This window comes from Oncorhynchus kisutch, linkage group LG13, assembly GCF_002021735.2.
Source record: "Oncorhynchus kisutch isolate 150728-3 linkage group LG13, Okis_V2, whole genome shotgun sequence".
Lineage (NCBI taxonomy): Eukaryota > Metazoa > Chordata > Actinopteri > Salmoniformes > Salmonidae > Oncorhynchus > Oncorhynchus kisutch.
The window spans coordinates 50,482,893-50,505,928 of NC_034186.2; the positions used below are offsets into that span (position 1 = coordinate 50,482,893).

Here is a 23,036-nt window from a genome sequence, read left to right on the forward strand (position 1 = left end):
GCGCCGTCTCAGATTATTGCATGGTTTGATTTTTCCGTAAAGCTTTTCTTAAATCTGACACAGCGGTTGCATTAAGGATAGGTATATCTATAATTCCATGTGTATAACTTGTATTATCATCTACATTTATGAGGAGTATGTCTGTTGAATCTATGTGGCTATGCAAAATCACTGGATGTTTTTGGAACTAGTGAATGTAATGTGCCAATGTAAAATCAGATTTTTTAAATATAAATATGAACTTTATCAAACAAAACATACATGTATTGTGTAACATGAAGACCTATGAGTGTCATCTGATGAAGATCATCAAAGTTTAGTGATGAATATTTCTCTCTTTGCTTTTTGTGACTCCTCTCTTTGGCTAGGAAAATGGCTGTTTTTATTGTGGTTTGGTGGTGACCTAACATAATCGTTTGTGGTGCTTTCGCTGAAAAGCATATTTGAAATCGGACACTGTGGTGAGATTAAAAACAAAACTACCTTTCAAACAGTATAAGATACATTTATGTTTGAGGAATTTTAATTATGAGATTTCTGTTGTTTTGAATTTGGCGCCCTGCACTTTCACTGGCTGTTGTCATATTCATCCCGTTAAACGGAATTGCAGCCCAACCAGGTTAACAATGTCTACACTGTATTTCTGATCAATTTGATGTTATTTTAATGGACACAAAGATTGCTTTTCTTTTAAAGACAAAGGATATTTCTAAGTGACCCCAAACTATTGAACAGTAGTATATAACCTTTCCCTGTGGTTCTCCACCCACGCACTATAGCTAGGCCATTGATCATTTAATTGATATCACACAATACATTGTAGGCACACTTGATCTCCCACACCCAGCAGAGAATTGCACTTGGTTTGCATTTTGACTAATAAAGTTATCTTGACTAAGAAAAGGTTGTTGGCCACTGTTCTATACAGTCTGCAGTTAACATTGAAAGTCAATATATGTATATAAAAAAAATAAAAAGAGTTCTTAACAGGGCGTGTTTTTTTTGTTATAATTTACACTTCCTTTGATGTTGTTTAATATGCAGCATGTAACCAAATGCAAACCGGATCTACTTTGATTGACCTCTGTGACCGTGGTTGGTTAGATTTGTGGCTGCCTAGCCTACTATCTCCAGTGATCTGATATGACTTGGCAACTGTCGTGTCTTTGGCATCATTAAACTGAAGACAAATCTTTATCAAATGACTCTGTGTAATTATTATTACGCAATTAAACATGTAACTAATTAACTAGGATGTCGGGGCACCAAGGAAGATATTCAGATTACAAAGTTATAATATACCTAATATAACTTTTCAGATATTTTCATACCTGATCAATAGTCTTCTGATTAATAAATTATTCTTTATTTTACCTCACGTTAGTCTCATTCCAAACGTCGTAAATTGTTGGTTATCTGCACAAACCCAGTCTTCACTATGAGTCATCCATACATTAATTGTCTTAAAATTATTTATTTACTAAGCAAGTAATTCACAGAAATGCATAAACAAACAGTAGATAGTTGCAAGGAAATGATAACGGAGTTTCCCGGCATCGTGGCTTGGTGTACAAAAGGGAAGTGGGGGTCGACTGAGATAAAACAACACACAGTTGATAATTATAACAATTGAAATGCTAATCCTTTGCACATGAATGCTCACTCATTCGGGAACAATTGCAATCAATATATATATTTACACTCAGTGTGTCATCGGGGTCTCTGTTGACAAGTTTGTTTCTGTTGGAGAGTTTGTCCGCCCTCTATGTCGTGGTTAGAATGTCACTCTGAACTATCCATTCATTCATGTCGTTATGGATAGATGTTTCGGCGGTTGTCGGTCTTTGCGTTCAATGATACCGAATTCTTAGCTGCAGACTAGTAATTAATATCAAAGACTTGTTCTTATTCTGTCGGTATCGATAGTCTAAGAGTTTAACGTGGGATGGTTAAAAGATTCAGCAGTCTGGTCTGCAACCTTTGTCCTCTCGTAATTGAGAGCAACATGGTCTGTTGAGAAATTCTCAAGGTGGGGGTTATATTCGGAATTGCAGAAAAGAGCGGGATGCCCCGGGATGCCCGACCATAACTGGGCTCATGGGCGGTCCTCTGATTTAGTTAACTCCAATTCCATTTGGAGTTTTCCTTCATTAAACAGTCCAAAATCACATTACACAATTTCACAAACAGTATCAACCTCACTCATTCATCTTACACAACAATTAGATGTAAGCCTCATATCTGAGGCTATTATATAAACAGCTTTATGGTAATGTGGCCTTATTGTCTCCCATGAGTTTCACAAAATTGTACCAAACGGACCAGTTCGTAGCTGGATTCTTCACCGATTGTACCCCAGGAAGGGGGTGTCCTGGTTGGTGATTGCCGTTGCGGTCCCCCCCTCTGGTGTTTTACCTTGGTAGGCTCTCTGACAAAGGGGTATGCCGCCACAAGGATGGGCCGTGGGTGTCCGGATTTGGGGTCGCCGTTCCGGACCTGTTGTCTGGTCGTCATCCAGTAACTTAGGCAGATGTTAACAATGCACACACACTCATGAAATATATAGAATTACATTCATTCCCCAATGAGCGGCGTTGTGGCACTATGTGATGGTTGTATGGGGACTTTGTTTATGGCTCTATCACTTCCTAAGTGTCAAAGGAACTGAACCGAAAAGGAATGAAATCATAAACAAAATATATACAAAATGTAGTTCTCACACAAAATTCATCTAATTGTATTAGAATCATCTAAAATCATCTAATTGTATTCTATATACGTCCAATGTTCTGGCAAAATGACCTTCATGGCATTGTCTCTAATGCTATATCTAGGGTTTTCCTACTTGGTGTGTTGCTTAGGCACTATCCTAAGTTGATAACTATATGATAAGTATACAGTTGTAAGGCACTAGTTTTGGGTAGTCTACAGGGATGACCTATGGACTTCTGGGAAGACAACTGGTGAGTGCTGTAGATTCAAAGGCCTAGAAGTAAATGTTCAACTTTACGAAGGCTGGTATTTGGCTTGGACCCTTAATTGATCCTAGCATAAATCCTAAATGGATGTTCCGTTGTGCATGTACGTTTATGCTTACACAAGCGAGCATGTCAAGGGAAGAAACCCAACTATCTTGGCAGATTACATCTTGTTCAGAATGAGTCTGATTGTCAGGTAATTTTCAGGTCAATGCCTGGAGGTCAGTCAGAATTGGTGTCGAGGGAGTCTGTAGTAGTTTTTTACTACAAGTCACTGTGTCTTCCACTATTGTAGTGGTGATAGGTAAGAAGTCTATTTCATAGCTATGTTATCCACGGAGGAACTAACCTCACGACGGAAGTATTGGACCAGTCGTACGTGGGGTGATCATGGTTAATGATTCTAATCATTTTCCTCCTGAATGGAGGATTCTATTTATTAGTGACATGTGTGTTAACCATTGGAAGAGTGCACTGGAGATTCCCTTACACGTGTTGCATTCTGAGTGACTCGTATGTCGCTGTTGTCAAGGGTAATTTGATTGGTTAGCTCTCTAACCTTCTTACTGATTGTAGCTAGACTGACTGTCGTACGGTGTCGTCCGTAGTCTTCTCCACTGACAGTGTGGTCAGTGGAGAAGGCACTGTGGTCTGTGACCATACCTGGTTAGTTTTCCAATCCATCAATGGAAGTAACCGATCCATCAAGTCTGCTCCAAGTAGCAGGGGTACAGTTTTGAGGCTGGTAACATACACAGGGTGAACGAGCGATACATCCTTGAAGTGTAGTTTCACCATGACTCTCAATGTGAGAGGCGAGGTAGTCTGAGTGACCCCTCAAAGTGTAGTGTCGCATCGTTCCACTTTTAACCAACGTTTAGTTGGCTTCAAAGCCCTTTCGAGATCGTTTGAGAGATGAGTGATATTGTCGCACCCGAATCAATTAGCACATGACAAGTTAATGTTGTAAATGACTATTGTAGCTGGACACGGCTGATTTTTACTGGAACATCTACATAGGTGAAGAGGCCCATTATCAGCAACCATCACTCCTGTGTTCCAATGGCACGTTGTGTTAGCTAATCCAAGTGTATCATTTTAAAAGGCTAATTGATCATTAGAAAACCCTTTTGCAATTATGTTAGCACAGCTGAAAACTGTTGTTCTGATTAAAGAAGCAATAAAACTGGCCTGAAAACTGATTACATGTTCAAAATGTCCAGAAACAAATAACTTTCTTCTGAAACTCGTCAGTCTATTCTTGTTCTGAGAAATTAAGGCTATTCCATGTGAGAAATGTCCAAGAAACCTGAAGATATCGTACAACACTGTGTACTACTCCCTTCACAGAACAGCGCAAACTGGCCCTAACCCGAAAAGAAAGAGGAGTGGGAGGCCCCGGTGCACATCTGAGCAAGAGGACAAGTACATTAGTGTCTAGTTTGAGAAACAGACGCCTCACAAGTCCTCAACTTGCAGCTTCATGAAATAGTATCCGCAAAACATCAGTCTCAATGTCAACAGTGAAGAGACGACTCCGGGATGCTGGCCAAGGAAAGTGACCCCAAACCTTTGAATGGTAGTGTATTTCCAATCAAATTTGGTGTGGGCTCATGGTAGCTGCTGTAGACACGGTGATCTAACCTATCTGTGTTGTTCTTTGTGTCGCACTGCTTTGCTTTATCTTGGCCAGGTCGCAGTTGTAAATGAGAACTTGTTCTCAACTAGCTTACCTGGTTAAATAAAGGTAAAATATATATATATTTAAAATATTCTTAACCACAGAGAGTCAGTAGGAAGCTCAGGTGGTGGTCTTTCTTGGCTGATTGCTAATTCACAATGTGTCTTTGCTTCATTCTATTCATTTAACCTGAAGTGCCTCGCAGTTTCAAGTGGACTTTCGGTCTGCTTTGTGTTAGGGGTTAGCAGTTAATTGATCCAAATGGATCGATTGAAATGTGCCTTATCTGTTTCTCTTTCCAGGCTAATGCAGGAAGTAACTGCAGCCCTAAGGAATCACAGAATACTGTTCCACCTCTTCTCTCCTTCTCCGGGAGCATGCCATCTGAACCTTGTGTCAGGTAAATCTGTAAGCTGGTGAATCCACACACACACACACACACGCACGCACGTGAATCATACACACATGCACGTGAATCATACACACATGCACGTGAATCATACACACACGCACGTGAATCATACACACACGCACGTGAATCATACACACACGCACGTGAATCATACACACACGCACGTGAATCATACACACACGCACACACAAGCACGCACGTGAATCATACACACACACACGCACACACAAGCACGCACGTGAATCATACACACACAAGCACGCATGTGAATCATACACACAGCCCTACTAAAGTTTCCAGCATTTTGTAATCGGGTGTGACTCATTTTGCTCTTAGAGTTTGCAATGCCATCTGCAGTGTTAACTGTTCGTATATGTGGTGAGCTAACTAACCTCTGACCAACCTTGGTTTGGCATTGCTGATCTGAGCTTTGGTGGGGCAGCATGTTGGCAGGTGTGTTGGCAGTCAACCCCTCCCCTCCACACACACACTTCTGCCTGTCATATTATAATACCGACTCTGCCTCTCAGCCTGTGGTGACCCGTCCCTCATTCCTGGGGTATTACTCTCATGGCCACACACACTGCAGGTAGAGGGACAGGCTGTTCCTCAGGGCCTTGTCCAGCCCAGACAGAGAGTTAGGGAGGAGCAGCCCGTTGACAATCTTGAACTACAGCTGCTGGGCCTTGGAGGTTGCCAGCAGGGGTCTCCAGGGCTTTACCACGAAACCTGAGAATACACACACACACACACACACACACACATGTTCACATACTATTGAAGGTGACAGACCAAACTGCAGACAAGCAGAAAAAAGGACTGACCGCTAGTTAATAATAAACAGACTAGACTAATAAATAATAAACAGCTGGACTAATAAGCAGACAAATATGAAATGGACAGATAGACAGCTAGGAGAACAAGAGACAGAGCAGGAGATGCGGCAGGTAGCCTAGTGGTTAAGAGTGTTGGGCCAGTAACGAAAAGTCGCTGGTTTGAATCCCTGACTTGAATAGGTGACAAATCTGTCCATGTTCCCTTGAGCAAGGCACTTAACCCTAATTGCTCCTGTAAGTCGCTCTGGATAAGAGCTTCTGCTAAATGACTCAAATGAGATGAGCAGAGAGACAAGAGAGACTGAGATTTTCCCCCAGCCTTCACTGATGTCTCTCCCTTTACCTCACTCTACCCCCCCCCCCCCCCCCCCCCCCTCCCAGTGGGCAGGAGCTGGTAACAGACCAGAGGCTATGCCAGTCCAAGTCTCACCAGGACTCTGTCCTCTCCGCCCTCAACCAGCAGAGGAAGGATGGCGTACTCTGTGATGTCACCCTGGTCGCCGGCGACCAGAAGTTCCACGCCCATAAAGCAGTGCTGGCGGCGTGCAGTGATTACTTCCGGGTGAGTTTGGACCTGGGGAGGACACTACACTCTTAGAAAAAATGAGTTATTCAGCTCTCCTCATAGGAGAACCCTTGAAGAACCCTTTAGCTGCTAGGTAGAATCCGTTTGGGTTCCATGTAGAACCCTTTCCACAGAGGGTTCTACATGGAACCCAAAAGAGTTCTTCTTGGAATCAAAAAGTATTCTACCTAGAACCAAAAAGGGTTCTCCTATGGGTATAGCCAAAGAACCCTTTTGGAACCCTTTTTTCTAAGAGTGAAGTTTGAAGTTGTATTGTCACGTGCACAAATACAGTGGAATGCCTTTTTGCAGCTCTTTCCCAACAATGCAATAATCAATATCACTATTACTAATAAAGTAAAGTAGAACAAAAACACACGAGAAATAGAAATAATAAGAACAGGAGAAAGTAAGTAAGCTATATACAGGGTCAGTTCCAGGGTCAGTGCCAATAACGTACAATGTGCAGGGATACTGAAGTGGTTAGGAGTAGATATGTATAGGGTGTAAGGTGACTAGACATCAGAATAAATGATTTTATTTATTTATTTATTTTTATTTCACCTTTATTTAACCAGGTAGGCCAGTTGAGAACAAGTTCTCATTTACAACTGCGACCTGGCCAAGTTCTGTGGAGGTCGTAGCAGGAGTTATTGTCATCAGCCGTAGTCTCCGGGTGGCTGCGATAGACCTGTGTGTGGTAGCACTGTCCTTTTAGTTTAGCTGCAACCTTGGTTGTAATCCAGGGCTTTTGATTGGGGAAGCAGCTCACCTTCACTGTGGGGACAACATCGGTGATGCATTTCCTAATGAAGCCGGTCGCGGAGGTGGTTAGCTTGTCGATGCTCTCAGCCGAGTCCCGGTGCAGTCCAGAAGCATAGCCTCTGATTCAGAGGACCATTTATCTACGGAGCACGTCACGGGTACTTCCTGTTTGAGCTTCTGCTTGTAGACAGGAGTATAGAGTCATGATCTGATTGCCGAACGAGGGATGAGGGAGGGCCTTATATGCTTGCCTGTGAGTAGAGTAACAGTGATCTAGGACTTTATCACCCCTAGTGGTGAAGGAGACGTGTTGATGGAAGTTGGGTATTAGATGTCTTAATGACGCAGAATTACAATCACCGGCAACCAAAAAAAGCTGCCTCCAGGTTCATGGTTTCCTGCTTGTTTATGGGGCGGCAGGTAGCCTAGTGGTTAGGGCATTGAGCCAGTAACCGAAAGGTTGCTGGATCGAATCCCCGAGCTGACAAAGTAAAAATCTGTCGTTCTACCCCTGAACAAGGCAGTAAACCCACTGTTCCCCAATAGGCCGTCATTGTAAATAAGAATTAGTTCTTAACTGACTTGCCTAGTTAAATAAAGGTTACATTTAAAAAGTATATAAAAAAATGTTATAGTTTTAAGTGCCAGCTTGTTGTTTTTCTTGCCCTGAGGTGGAATATATACAGCAGTCATGATAACAGCTGAAAACTCTCTCTCGACATTTGACCATCAGGTATTCCAAGACGGGTGAACAATGGGTCAAGACTTCCACTGGGCTAGAGTCAGCACACCATTTGCTGTTGATGAAGAGTCATACCCCTCCCCCTCTAGGATTTCTCTGAATCCAATGTCCTGTTCGCTTGGTGAATGGAGAATCCATCGAGTTGGATAGCCATGGGGGGTATCTTTTCCAAAAGCAATGTTTCAGAAAAGCAGAGAATATTGCAGTTATGAGTCCTGCTGATATCAAATTCATGATTGGAGGTCATCCATCTTATTATCAAGTTTCTGGCCAATAAAATGGAGGGAAGAGTTGGCCGGTTATCCCTTCACCTTAATCTTGGCAGGACTCCCCCTCTCCTGCAATCTTTGCCTGCGTTTCGCCTTGGTTAGCCCAGGGCAGATGAGTCGGAATTGAGGTTTAGTAACTGCCGATCTGTTGTTCAAAATTTCTTGTCGATCGTAAGAACTGATAGTGGATACTTTTCATCCAAAAAAGTTAAGATAAACGCCAAAAGAAGCAAAGTTGGGTCAGAGCACGAAAGACGGCCGGCCACCTTACAGTGTTCCATCTTCTGTGCCAGTATGTAATGTCAGTGTAACGTCAACATCTGCCTTTGGAGGACATGGAACATATACAGTACAGTCTGCATGCACAGTATATCGACACAATATATCTACACAGTATATCTACACAGTATATCTGCACATACAATATACAGTGGGGCAAAAAAGTATTTAGTCAGCCACCAATTGTGCAAGTTCTCCCACTTAAAAAGATGAGGCCTGTAATTTTCATCATAGGTACACTTCCCCAAAGCATGATGTTTCCACCCCCATGCTTCACAGTAGGTATGGTGTTCTTTGTCCTCCAAACACGACGAGTTGAGTTTTTACCAAAAGGTTACATTTTGGTTTCATCTGACCATATGACATTCTCCCAATCTTCTTCTGGATCCTCCAAATGCTCTCTAGCAAACTTCAGACGGGCCTGGACATGTACTGGTTTAAGCAGGGGGACACGTCTGGCACTGCAGGATTTGAGTCCCTGGCGGCGTAGTGTGTTACTGATGGTAGGCTTTGTTACTTTGGTCCCAGCTCTCTGCAGGTCATTCACTATGTCCCCCCGTGTGGTTCTGGGATTTTTGCTCACCGTTCTTGTGATCATTTTGACCTCACGGGGTGAGATCTTGCGTGGAGCCCCAGATCGAGGGAGATTATCAGTGGTCTTGTATGTCTTCCATTTCCTAATAATTGCTCCCACAGTTGATTTCTTCAAACCAAGCTGCTTACCTATTGCAGATTCAGTCTTCCCAGCCTGGTGCAGGTCTACAATTTTGTTTCTGGTGTCCTTTGACAGCTTTTTGGTCTTGGCCATAGTGGAGTTTGGAGTGTGACTGTTTGAGGTTGTGGACAGGTGTCTTTTATACTGATAACAAGTTCAAACAGGTGCCATTAATACAGGTAACGAGTGGAGGACAGAGGAGCCTCTTAAAGAAGAAGTTACAGTCTGTGAGAGCCAGAAATCTTGCTTGTTTGTAGGTGACCAAATACTTATTTTCCACCATAATTTGCAAATAAATTCATAAAAAAATCCTACAATGTGATTTTCTGGATTTCTTTTCTAATTTAGTCTGTCATAGTTGAAGTGTACCTATGATGAAAATTACAGGCCTCTCTCATCTTTTTAAGTGGGAGAACTTGCACAATTGGTGGCTGACTAAATACTTTCTTGCCCCACTGTATATATACAAAAGTATGTGGACCACCCTTCAAATGAGTGGATTCTGCTATTTCAGCCCCCCCCCCCCCCATTGCTGACAGGTCTAAAATCGAGCACACCGCCATGCAATCTCCATAGACAAACATATGCAGTAGAATGGTCTTACTGAAGAGCTCAGTGACTTTCAACTTGGCACGTCATAGGATACCACCTTTCCAAAAAGTCAATTCGTCAAATGTCTGCCCTGCTTGAGCCTTCTCGGTCATCTGTTAAGTGCTGTTATTGTGGAATGGAAATGTCTAGGCACAACAGTAGTTCTTGTGCTTTCAACCCCTTGGGGAGGGGGGGGGGATAGTTGTAATAGTTGTAATTCAACTATGCTGTAGCCTATTTATAGATCAGGTTTGCTGTGCCTATGTCTGAGGTCTCCTGTCTCTGTCTCTTGTCTCTCTCTCTCTCGCTCTCTCTCTCTCTCTCTATCTGTGTGTGTGTGTGTGTGTCCTCAGGCCATGTTCAGTCTGTGCATGGTGGAGAGTGAGGCAGATGAGGTGACTCTTCAGGGAGTGACAAGTGTGGGACTGAAACATGCACTAGACTTTGCCTACACAGGACAGGTGAGTCTACAGTAGCACCTTCACCTACAGCTAGCCACCACATGTCCTCAAGTCACGCACAGGTACTGAATTGTACACACAAACATAGCTCACAAATATCCAGGCTAACACGAACTAAGAGTGACAATTTTCAGCTTTTCGTTAGCTGATTAAAGCTATCGCCCAGCCATACTCAACTGGCGGATCGCGGCCCGGATACTTGACCCCTAGGGGGCCCCCATTCATTTTGTTGAGTCACTCCGGTATCATATGAACGCACATAAAACATGACATACTGTGTAGAATTGCAGGAAATTTGCTTTAAAATGCAGAAGCTTTCTCTCTGCCAAGAAGAGGGGTGTGAGCAGTTTGCAGTCATATGAGTCGCAATGTGGCGGTTTGTTACTATGCTGATAAATGATAATATCCATCCGGACTTTTGCCACCTAGTACATTTGTGTGACTGGACCTTCTAAAGTAGTGGTTGAGTATACCTGCTACAACCTATGCATGGATGTGATATCTAACCTAACCTGACCCTACAGTATGCCAGTGATTTTCTTTCCCCCCCCCCTCCTCCCGCTCTCTCTCGCTTTCTCTCTCTTGCCTATCTCTCTTACCCCCCATATTTCTCTCCCTCTCTCTCTCTCTCTGCGGCGAGGAGTCAGGAGACCTATGCCCTGTGGCCCAGCAGTGAGAGGCTGGCTAGCTCGTAATTATTCCTAATTGCATTTCCACAGTGGAAATGAGCAGGGGGAGTTGTGTCGATGTAGGTCAGCAGCCGGCTGCCGTTCCGTTTCTTTCTGCTGAGATGATGAGACGTGAGCAATATGCTTATTTCAGTAAACAACCGCACAGCTAGTTGCTGAAATCCACCAGCCACATGTCAGGGGCCATAAAGGTTAGCAGACATGCTGTTGCTATATAGCCTACACTGAGAGGACGCAAGCATGCACATTCGACATATTAGTCTGACTTTTTATTTGATGTTGCTAAAATCATGTATTTACATTTTTATTTTACCTTTATTTAACCAGGCAAGTCATTTAAGAACAAATTCTTATTTTCAATGACGGCCTAGGAACAGTGGGTTAACTGCCTGTTCAGGGGCAGAACGACATGACAATCACATGTAAATGTGATAGGTATCACAGTTGAGAGAAGAATAACTGTGTGTGAATAACAATGTATAATAACATGCTAACTGCAACGCAATGACCCTTGTTTTAAATTCATGTTTTATAGACACTGAATTTAAAGTGGGACCAACACATGTAGTCTGTTGAAGAACAGATAGCATAAATAATGCCTTGTAAAGGCTTTCAGTGACACATGAGTGAAATCACATTAGTTTAAATGCTATTGCACAAAAACAAAACACGCCTGGCCTGAGACCACAATCACACACCCACACACATGAATCAGCAGCATTATATAAAGTGACCACTGGTCCTGAGTGCTTCTGTCATTTGAGTGTTTCCAGAATGGCACCCTATTCCATACATAGTGCACTACTTTTGACCAGAACCCTACAGGCACTATATAGGGAATATGATGTCATTTGGGACGGAACCTGTCTGCCTGGGGAGGTGAGCAGTGTGTGAGATGGACAGGAAGTGGTCTCACTCAGGTCCTCTCCTCAGATAATACTGGAGCCAGGGGTGATTCAGGATGTTCTGTCGGCAGGAAGTCACCTTCAGCTGCTGGAGCTGCTCAGTCTCTGCTCACACTACCTCATCCAGGTGAGGAGTCAAGACATATATATATATATATATATATATATATATATATATATATATACACACACATATATTACATACTCACATATACAGTCATATACAGCAGTACAGTCAAATAAACATGTGTATGACACACACACACACACACACACACACACACATAAACACTGCAATTTCTTGTGTATATGGAGGGTCTACTCTCCATATGTTCAAGGTACTTCCTAACCACACAAAACCACACATTAAACCCCCCTGTCACCACCAGAAAGATACATTAGCATGGCAATGGGCAAACCGTTGCATCACGTTATGGTAAACAGTGCTCTCATACACCACCTGCTGGTGGAGAGAGAAATGGACACTGTTGCACACCATTGATTTCACTGCACTGTCCCTGTAGACATGCTCACTGTAAACACTGTATTATACAATTAGAAGCTGAAGATGCAGAGAAAAGGCCCGGATTAACATAAAATATAGATTCACTAGCTTTCTGTATAAGTGTTTTGTCTGTATGAAAGGCGACGTTGAACAGGTTATTCATCTGTTAGTTTTTGTTTGAGCTGAATACTCACAGAACCATGCAGTATATTGTACATGGCTCTGCTTACTGCCAGCAGATGGCAGTCTTATTCCACTCGCAATCTCCATTTTCTATTCTCTTGCCTCTTCTCCTGCTCTCTCTCTCTCATACTCTGTGATCTACTTGAATAACAATGTCTCATCTCAATAGATTCAATGATATATAAACTGCAGTTCAAAAACACCCCAAAGAAAATGTGGAACCCTGTGTGTGTGTGTGTGTGGTGTGTGTGTGTGCATGTGAGGGATATTTAACTGTGTGTGTGTGCGTGCGCATGTGAGGGATATTTAACTGTATGTCTGTGTGTGTGTGTGTGTTACTGGATGTATTAACTCAAACCCTACTACACCCCAACCGGACACTCTGTTCTGCCACTTCTGGTGTCTTGGCCCTCCCACCCCTGCAGGAGGTCAGCTCCTGCTCAAAGCTCTGCTCTGTCCTGGCACCCCAACGGTGGTCCAAACTTCCACCTAACGTCAGGACAGCGGAGTGCCTGCCCATCTTCTGAAATGTTTTGAAACCCTTCCTCCTCCAAGAGTATCTTAAATAAATCCCACGGCACCCCCCAATTGTTTTTGAATGAAATAAAAACCTAAACTTGTCTTTTCCTGCTACTTTATTGTGGAAAGATCACAGTCCCACAGCTGTGATATGTTGTGGTCTCGCCTAGCTATTCTAAGATGAATGCACTAATTGCAAGTCGCTCTGGATAAGAGCATCTACTAAATGACTAGCTGGGTTTCTCATCTCCACGACATGTACAGTTGAAGTTGGAAGTTTACATTTAAACTCAGTTTTTCACAATTCCTGACATTTAATCCAAGTAAAAATGCCCTGTCTTAGGTCAGTTAGGATCACCACTTTATTTTAAGAATGTGCAATGTCAGAATAATAGTCGAGACTGATTTATTTCAGCTTTTGTTTCTATCATCACATTCCCAGTGGGTCAGAAGTTTACATACACTCAATTAGTATTTGGTAGCATTGCCTTTACATTGTTTAACTTGGGTAGCCTTCCACAAGCTTCCCACAATAAGTTGGGTGAACTTTGGTCTATTCCTCCTGACAGAGCTGGTGTAACTGAGTCAGGTTTGTAGACCTCCTTGCTCGCACATGCTTTTTCAGTTCTGCCCACAAATTTTCTATGAGGTCAGGGCTTTTTGATGGCCACTCCAATCCTTGACTTTGTTGTCCTTAAGCTATTTTGCCACAACTTTGGAAGTACGCTTGGGGTCATTGTCCATTTGGAAGACCCATTTGCGACCAAGCTTTAACTTCCTGACTGATGACTTGAGATGTTGCTACAATATATCCAAATAATTTTTCTTCCTCATGATGCCATCTATTTTGAAGTGCACTAGTCCCTCCTGCAGCAAAGCACCCCCACAACATGATGCTGCCACCCCCATGCTTCACGTTTGGGATGGTGTTCTTCGGCTTGCAAGCGCCCCCCTTTTTCCTCCAAACCCAACAATGGTCATTATGGCCTAACAGTTCTATTTTTGTTTCATCAGACCAGAGGAGATTTCTCCAAAAAGTATGATCTTTGTCCCCATGTGCAGTTGCAAACCGTAGTCTGGCTTTTTATGGCGGTTTTGGAGCAGTGGCTTCTTCCTTGCTGAGCGGCCATTCAGGTTATGTCGATATAGGACTTTGACTGTATTTGACTGTGGAGTCCCACCTGTTTCCTCCAGCATCTTCACAAGGTCCTTTGCTGTTGTTCTGGGATTGAATTGCACCAGTCGCATCAAAGTACATTCATCTCTAGGAGACAGAACAGGTCTCCTTCCTGAGCGGTATAACGGCTGCGTGGTCCCATGGTGTTTATACTTACGTACTATTGTTTGTACAGATGAACATGGTACCTTCAGGCATTTGGAAATTTCTCCCAAGGATGAACCAGACTTGTGGAGATCTACACATTTTTTTTGAGGTCTTGGCTGATTCCTTTTGATTTTTCCATGATGTCAAGCAAAGAGGCACTGAGTTTGAAGGTAGGCCTTGAAATACATCCACAGGTGTACCGCCAATTGACTCAAATTATGTCAATTAGCCTATCAGAAGCTTCTAAAGCCATGACATCATTTTCTGGAATTTTCCAGGCTGTTTAAAGTCACAGTCAAATTAATGTATGTAAACCTCTGACCCACTGGAATTGTGATTAAGTGAAATAATATGTCTGTAAACAATTGTTGGAAAAACTACGTGTCATGCACAAAGTAGATGTCCTAACCGACTTGCCAAAACTATAGGTTGTTAACAAGAAATGTGTGGAGTGGTTGAAAAATGAGTCTTAATGACTCAGACCTAAATGTAAACTTCTGACTTCAACTGTATATTTTTAGTATCGACTGACAGTGACTCGATGTAGTCGGGAAGTCCTGCCCGCCCGCAGCCGCCGCTGCTCAACCTCATTGGGATGGTACACGTGGTGGCGTTGTACTAAATAACTCCAATGTAAATGTATTTACCTCGTGAGTCTTTGCCCTATGCCCATGTGTCCACAACAGGAGCTGAACAGTGTTAACTACCTGGACCTGTACCGTGTTTCTGATCTGTTCCACCTGCCTGCTCTGGAGGAGGCTGTGGTCAGCTTCCTGGTAGAACACCTGTGTGAGCTGCAGCAGAGCCGCCTGGAGGAGGTGCTGCTGCTCCCCTACCGCCTCCTCAGGGATGTGTTGATGAGCGACCGCCTCACCTCCCTCAACGAGGAGGAGATCTGGCAGGTACACCGCACTGGCTCCTCACAGTCACACACACACACACACACACATAATGGAAGGAACGCACACATGTTCGCAAATGCATGCACATATACAGGCATATACACACACACACACACACACACACACACTATATATGCACACGATAAAATGCAGATCTTCCATACAGCCAGACCCACACAGACTTTGATATACTACAACACACAGTGTGTCATTAAACATCAACTGGTCAATTTTCCTTGCCTGCACCAAAATGCACTCTTTATATTTATGTATAGAAGTGAATAGGAAAGGAAGTGTGTGTGTGTGTGTGTGTGTGTGTGTGTGTGTGTGTGTGTGTGTGTGTGTGTGTGTGTGTGTGTGTGTGTGTGTGTGTGTGTGTGTGTGTGTGTGTGTGTGTGTGTGTGTGTGTGTGTGTGTGTATATATGTATGAGGGATGAGTGAAGTGTGGCGGGGGGGGGGGGCTATGCATTTTGACTGTTCATTTGCACCAATCAGGCCCCCCTCTCCCTTCTCCCCCTCTCTGATTAGGCCCACTGCGGCTTCATCAGCGCCCCAATCCCCCAGCTGTCACTCCGGCCGGCCGTCTGATTGAAAACAATCAGGCCTCTGATGGCACAATTACCCTGACCCTTTAGCCAGGCGATTCTACCATAATCAGACCCTGATTAGGCTGCTTTGGGCCTCCTTCACTCTGCCGAGAAGGTTAATTTGGGCATCCGCCCGAAAAAACGTGCGGGCGCCAATACACAGCTGATATAGTTTGCCCGTCAATCATAGTCACACCGACTTCTCGCCGAGTCTCACGCTCTGGAAATCACATTTTCTTGGGTCTTTGTCCCCCCCCCCCCTTCTTCACGCGTTTGCCTTTCTCTGGCTTCTCTCTCTCTCTCTCTCTCTCTCTCTCTCTCTCTCTCTCTCTCTCTCTCTCTGTCTCTGTCTCTCTGTCTCTCTCTCTGTCTCTCTCTCTGTCTCTCTCTCTGTCTCTCTCTCTGTCTCTCTCTCTCTCTCTGTCTCTGACTCTCTCTGTCTCTCTCTCTCTCTGACTCTCTCTGTCTCTCTCTCTCTCTGTCTCTCTCTGTCTCTCTCTCTCTCTCTGTCTCTCTCTTTGGGGAGGAGGGGAGAGACACGGGAAGTTGATTTATTCTCTGCCCCGAGGAAGTTCTCTGATCCAGCGTGACCTTCAGTCAGCCTTCCCGGAGCGCACACACCCCTCCACCACTTCAGAGGAGGGAGAGAGAGAGAGAGAGAGGAGTGTAGATAGCGAAACCGAGAAGAGGACAAAGCAGAGAGTGAAAGGGGATGGGGGGTGTAAATACTGTTGTGTTGGCGTAATTTTAGGATGTATTTAAGGAAGACCGAGCAAAAGGAGTGGCATTGACAGTAGCAGGACAATGTCTGTCTATGTCTGTGTCTATGTAAATGTGTGTTTTGGTATGCTGTTTGTACAGAATGTGGTTTGAACGCATATATGAGCCAGTGTAATGTTTGAATAGGATTTCAGTGTGTATCCAGTGTGCCTGTGAGTCAGGAGGAGGTGCTGACAGTGAACCGCTCCAGCTCAGTAATCTTGCTGTGCTGTAATAAGTTCCCTGTCTCTGTACTGATTGTGTTAAAAGCCACTTTGTTTCCCTGATAATGGTATCAGTGATCTTCAGCCATCTCGCCCACATTCACGGGCCACCGCCACAGCTAAACAGCCTCCGATTGCTCTCACTGTTCAATTAAATCCCCTCTCTGCTTCTCTCCTCTCCCGGTCCTCAACATAAGAATGTACCAGTGGATATTTATGACGCTTGCACACAACCCACTAGTGTGTGTGTGTGTGTGTGTGTGTTTTGTATAAGTGTGTTTGTGTATACGGTAACACACTCGTCTTGATCTTGCAACACTGCTCTGTAGGCATTTAGAATACTAATAAGTATGAATCGCTTCCCTCTTGTCTTCCTCTTCCCCCTCTCCTCTTTAGCTGGTGGTGTGCTGGTTAGAGCATGACTGTCGGTACCAGTACACCGAGGACCTGATACAGCACGTTCGTTACGGCCTCATGGACGTAGCCGCCCTGCACCACGTGGCACAGTGCCACCCGCTGGTCCAGTCCAGTGCCACCGCCGCCGCCCTAGTGGACGAGGCTCTAGAGTACCACCGAGCCACCTTCGCCCAACCCCTCTGCCAGACCGCCCACACCAAGCCCCGCTTCCAGTCTCTCACCCTCTACATTGCCGGCGGGCGCAAGCGCGAGGTGAGCCGCGTGCGGGAGCTGCGCTACTTCAACCCAGCCGCCCAGGAGAACGTGCGCGTGGCCGGGTGCTCCAACTGGAGCGAGCTGGCGCCAATGCCCGCTGGGCGCAGCCACCACTGCGTGGCCGTCATGGGCCACTTCCTGTTTGTGGCGGGTGGCGAGGTGGAGCATTCCACAGGGAGGACGTGTGCGGTGAGGACAGCCTGTCGGTATGACCCCCGGGGGAACCGCTGGATGGAGATAGCCTCCATGAAGGCGTGCAGGGAACACTTTGTCCTGGGGGCTCTGGGCCAGTATCTGTACGCGGTGGGGGGGAGGAACGAACTGAGACAGGTGCTGCCCACCGTGGAACGCTACTGTCCGAAGAGGAACAAGTGGACCTTCATCCAGTCCTTTGACCGCTCGCTGTCCTGCCATGCAGGCAGTGTGGCTGACGACCTGCTCTGGGTCTCAGGTACACACACACACACACATCCAGATGGAGAATAGAGCATTATTCTCGGAAGGTTGCAAGTTCAAAACTCCCGAGCTGGCAAGTCTGTCGTTCTGCCCCTGAACAGGCAGTTAACCCACTGTTCCTAGGCCGTCATTGAAAATAAGAATTTGTTCTTAACTGACTTGCCTAGTTAAATAAAGGTAAAATAAATAAAAAACACACACACACAGATGGAGAATAGAGCATAACACCATGAACACACACACACACCCAGATGGAGAATGGAGCATAACTCACTGAACACACACACACACACACACACACACACACACACACACACACAGATGGAGAATAGACCATAACACATTGAACACACACACACACACACACACACACAGATGGAGAATAGACCATAACACATTGAACACACACACACACCCAGATGGAGAATAGAGCATAACACACTGAACACACACACACACACACACACACAGATGGAGAATAGAGAATAACACACTGAACACACACACACGCCTAGATGGAGAATAGAGCATAACACACTGAACACACACACACCTAGATGGAGAATAGAGCATAACACACTGAACACACACACACACACACACACCCAGATGGAGAATAGAGCATAACACACTGAACACACACACACCTAGATGGAGAATAGAGCATAACACACTGAACACACACACACACCTAGATGGAGAATAGAGCATAACACACTGAACACACACACACACACACACAGATGGAGAATAGAGCATAACATATTGACCACACACACACCCAGATGGAGAATAGAGAATAACACACTGAACACACACACACCTAGATGGGGAATAGAGCATAACACACTGAACACACACACACACACAGATGGAGAATAGAGCATAACTCACTGAACACACACACACACACACAGATGGAGAATAGAGCATAACACACTGAACACACACACACCTAGATGGGGAATAGAGCATAACACACTGAACACACACACACACACACACACACCCAGATGGAGAATAGAGCATAACACACTGAACACACACACACGCCTAGATGGAGAATAGAGCATAACACACTGAACACACACACACCTAGATGGAGAATAGAGCATAACACACTGAACACACACACACACACACACACACACCCAGATGGAGAATAGAGCATAACACACTGAACACACACACACCTAGATGGAGAATAGAGCATAACACACTGAACACACACACACCTAGATGGAGAATAGAGCATAACACACTGAACACACACACACACACACACACCCAGATGGAGAATAGAGCATAACACACTGAACACACACACACACACACACACACACACAGATGGAGAATAGAGAATAACACACTGAACACACACACACGCCTAGATGGAGAATAGAGCATAACACACTGAACACACACACACCTAGATGGAGAATAGAGCATAACACACTGAACACACACACACACACACACACACCCAGATGGAGAATAGAGCATAACACACTGAACACACACACACCTAGATGGAGAATAGAGCATAACACACTGAACACACACACACACCTAGATGGAGAATAGAGCATAACACACTGAACACACACACACACACACACACAGATGGAGAATAGAGCATAACATATTGACCACACACACACCCAGATGGAGAATAGAGAATAACACACTGAACACACACACACCTAGATGGGGAATAGAGCATAACACACTGAACACACACACACACACAGATGGAGAATAGAGCATAACTCACTGAACACACACACACACACACAGATGGAGAATAGAGCATAACACACTGAACACACACACACCTAGATGGGGAATAGAGCATAACACACTGAACACACACACCCAGATGGAGAATAGAGCATAACACATTGAACACACACACACCTAGATGGAGAATAGAGCATAACACACTGAACACACACACACCTAGATGGGGAATAGAGCATAACACACTGAACACACACACCCAGATGGAGAATAGAGCATAACACATTGAACACACACACACCTAGATGGAGAATAGAGCATAACACATTGAACACACACACACCTAGATAGAGAATAAAGCATAACACACTGAACACACACACACAGATGGAGAATAGAGAATAACTCACTGAACACACACACACACACACAGATGGAGAATAGAGAATAACTCACTGAACACACACACACACCCAGATGGAGAATAGAGCATAACACATTGAACACACACACACCTAGATGGAGAATAGAGCATAACACATTGAACACACACACACCTAGATAGAGAATAAAGCATAACACACTGAACACACACACACAGATGGAGAATAGAGAATAACTCACTGAACACACACACACACACACAGATGGAGAATAGAGAATAACTCACTGAACACACACACACACCTAGATGGAGAATAGAGCATAACACACTGAACACACACACACACCTAGATGGAGAATAGAGCATAACACACTGAACACACACACACACATACACACAGATGGAGAATAGAGCATAACATATTGACCACACACACACCCAGATGGAGAATAGAGAATAACACACTGAACACACACACACCTAGATGGGGAATAGAGCATAACACACTGAACACACACACACACACAGATGGAGAATAGAGCATAACTCACTGAACACACACACACACACACAGATGGAGAATAGAGCATAACACACTGAACACACACACACCTAGATGGGGAATAGAGCATAACACACTGAACACACACACCCAGATGGAGAATAGAGCATAACACATTGAACACACACACACACACACACACACACACACACACACACACACACACACACACACACACACACAGATGGAGAATAGAGAATAACTCACTGAACACACACACACACACAGATGGAGAATAGAGCATAACACACTGAACACACACACACACACACAGATGGAGAATAGAGAATAACTCACTGAACACACACACACACACCTAGATGGAGAATAGAGCATAACACACTGAACACACACACACCTAGATGGAGAATAGAGCATAACACACTGAACACACACACACCTAGATGGAGAATAGAGCATAACACACTGAACACACACACACACCTAGATGGAGAATAGAGCATAACACACTGAACACACACCCAGATGGAGAATAGAGCATAACACACTGAACACACACACACCTAGATGGAGAATAGAGCATAACACACTGAACACACACCCAGATGGAGAATAGAGCATAACACACTGAACACACACACACACACCCAGATGGATAATAGAGCATAACACACTGAACACACACACACACATGCACGCCACCTGTGTGTAATACTCTTGTCTGTTACAGGTGGAGTCACAAACACAGCTCAGTACCAGAATAGACTGATGGTGTACGACCCAGAACAGGTAACTGAAGAACAGATAGTACAGAGAAATAACAGAAAAGACATCAAAACAATGAAAACCAGAACAGTTTATGTGCTAGCCGAGTAATACGCTTGTTTACTGCAATAGGAGAGAGAGAGTGTGAGAGAGAGAGTGTGAGAGAGAGAGCGTGAGAGAGAGAGAGCGTGAGAGAGAGAGCGTGAGAGAGAGAGCGTGAGAGAGAGAGCGTGAGAGAGAGAGCGTGAGAGAGAGAGAGCGTGCGAGAGAGAGAGAGCGTGCGAGAGAGAGAGCGTGAGAGAGAGAGAGCGTGAGAGAGAGAGAGCGTGAGAGAGAGAGAGCGTGAGAGAGAGAGAGCGTGAGAGAGAGAGAGAGCGTGAGAGAGAGAGAGAGCGTGAGAGAGAGAGAGAGCGTGAGAGAGAGAGAGAGCGTGAGAGAGAGAGAGAGCGTGAGAGAGAGAGAGAGCGTGAGAGAGAGAGAGCGTGAGAGAGAGAGAGCGTGAGAGAGAGAGAGCGTGAGAGAGAGAGAGCGTGAGAGAGAGAGAGCGTGAGAGAGAGAGAGAGAGCGTGAGAGAGAGCGAGAGAGAGCGTGAGAGAGAGAGAGAGAGAGCGTGAGAGAGAGAGAGAGCGTGAGAGAGAGCGTGAGAGAGAGAGCGTGAGAGAGAGAGCGTGAGAGAGAGAGCGTGCGAGAGGGAGCGTGAGAGAGCGTGCGTGAGAGAGAGAGCGTGAGAGGCCGTGCGTGAGAGAGAGAGCGTGCGTGAGAGAGAGAGCGTGCGTGAGAGAGAGAGCGTGCGTGAGAGAGAGAGCGTGCGTGAGAGAGAGCGTGCGTGAGAGAGGGAGCGTGCGAGAGAGAGAGAACGTGCGAGAGAGAGAGAGAGAGAACGTGCGAGAGCGAGAGAACATGCGAGAGAGCGTGCGAGAGAGAGAGAGCGTGCGAGAGAGCGTGCGAGAGAGTGTGTGCGAGAGAGAGAGAGAGAGCGCGCGTGTGAGAGAGAGAGCGCGTGCAAGACACAGAGAGAGAGAGAGCGCATGCGAGAGTGGGGAAGAGCGAGAGAGCGAGCGCGTGCGAGACAGAGAGCGTGCGAGACAGAGAGAGAGCGTGCGAGACAGAGAGAGAGCGTGCGAGACAGAGAGAGAGCGTGCGAGACAGAGAGAGAGCGTGCGAGACAGAGAGAGAGCGTGCGAGACAGAGAGAGCGCGTGCGAGTGAGAAAGAGAGCGCATGCGAGACCAGAGAGCGAGTGCCAGAGAGAGAGCGCGCGAGACAGAGACAGAGAGCAAGCGAGAGCGACACAGAGAGAGAGCGTGCGAGACAGAGAGAGAGCGTGCGAGACAGAGAGAGAGCGTGCGAGACAGAGAGAGCGCGTGCGAGTGAGAAAGAGAGCGCATGCGAGACCAGAGAGCGAGTGCCAGAGAGAGAGCGCGCGAGACAGAGACAGAGAGCAAGCGAGAGCGACACAGAGAGAGAGAGAGCGCACGCGCCAGAGAGAGAGAGAGCGCACGCACCAGAGAGAGAGAGAGCGCACGCGACAGAGAGAGAGAGAGAGCGCACGCGCCAGAGAGAGAGAGAGCACACGCGCCAGAGAGATAGAGAGCACACGCGCC

General features: G+C 45.3%; 1 protein-coding gene across 2 annotated transcripts in view; it reads left to right on the top strand.

The window, feature by feature from the left end:
- Positions 1 to 23,036, top strand: part of LOC109901506 (kelch-like protein 32) — a 41,423-nt gene that overhangs the window by 12,417 nt on the left and 5,970 nt on the right. Inside the window, exons 1-8 of one of the 2 annotated variants that reach the window (XM_031786509.1) lie at positions 4,512 to 4,557; positions 4,962 to 5,059; positions 6,289 to 6,469; positions 10,187 to 10,294; positions 11,917 to 12,015; positions 15,106 to 15,321; positions 17,289 to 18,015; positions 21,399 to 21,457. In XM_031786509.1, the coding sequence (XP_031642369.1) occupies positions 4,555 to 4,557; positions 4,962 to 5,059; positions 6,289 to 6,469; positions 10,187 to 10,294; positions 11,917 to 12,015; positions 15,106 to 15,321; positions 17,289 to 18,015; positions 21,399 to 21,457 (1,491 nt within the window). In that variant the 5' untranslated portion in view covers positions 4,512 to 4,554. Of the gene's footprint in view, positions 1 to 4,511; positions 4,558 to 4,961; positions 5,060 to 6,288; positions 6,470 to 10,186; positions 10,295 to 11,916; positions 12,016 to 15,105; positions 15,322 to 17,288; positions 18,016 to 21,398; positions 21,458 to 23,036 lie in introns of those variants that run through there. The other variant, XM_031786510.1, reaches the window with a different exon arrangement.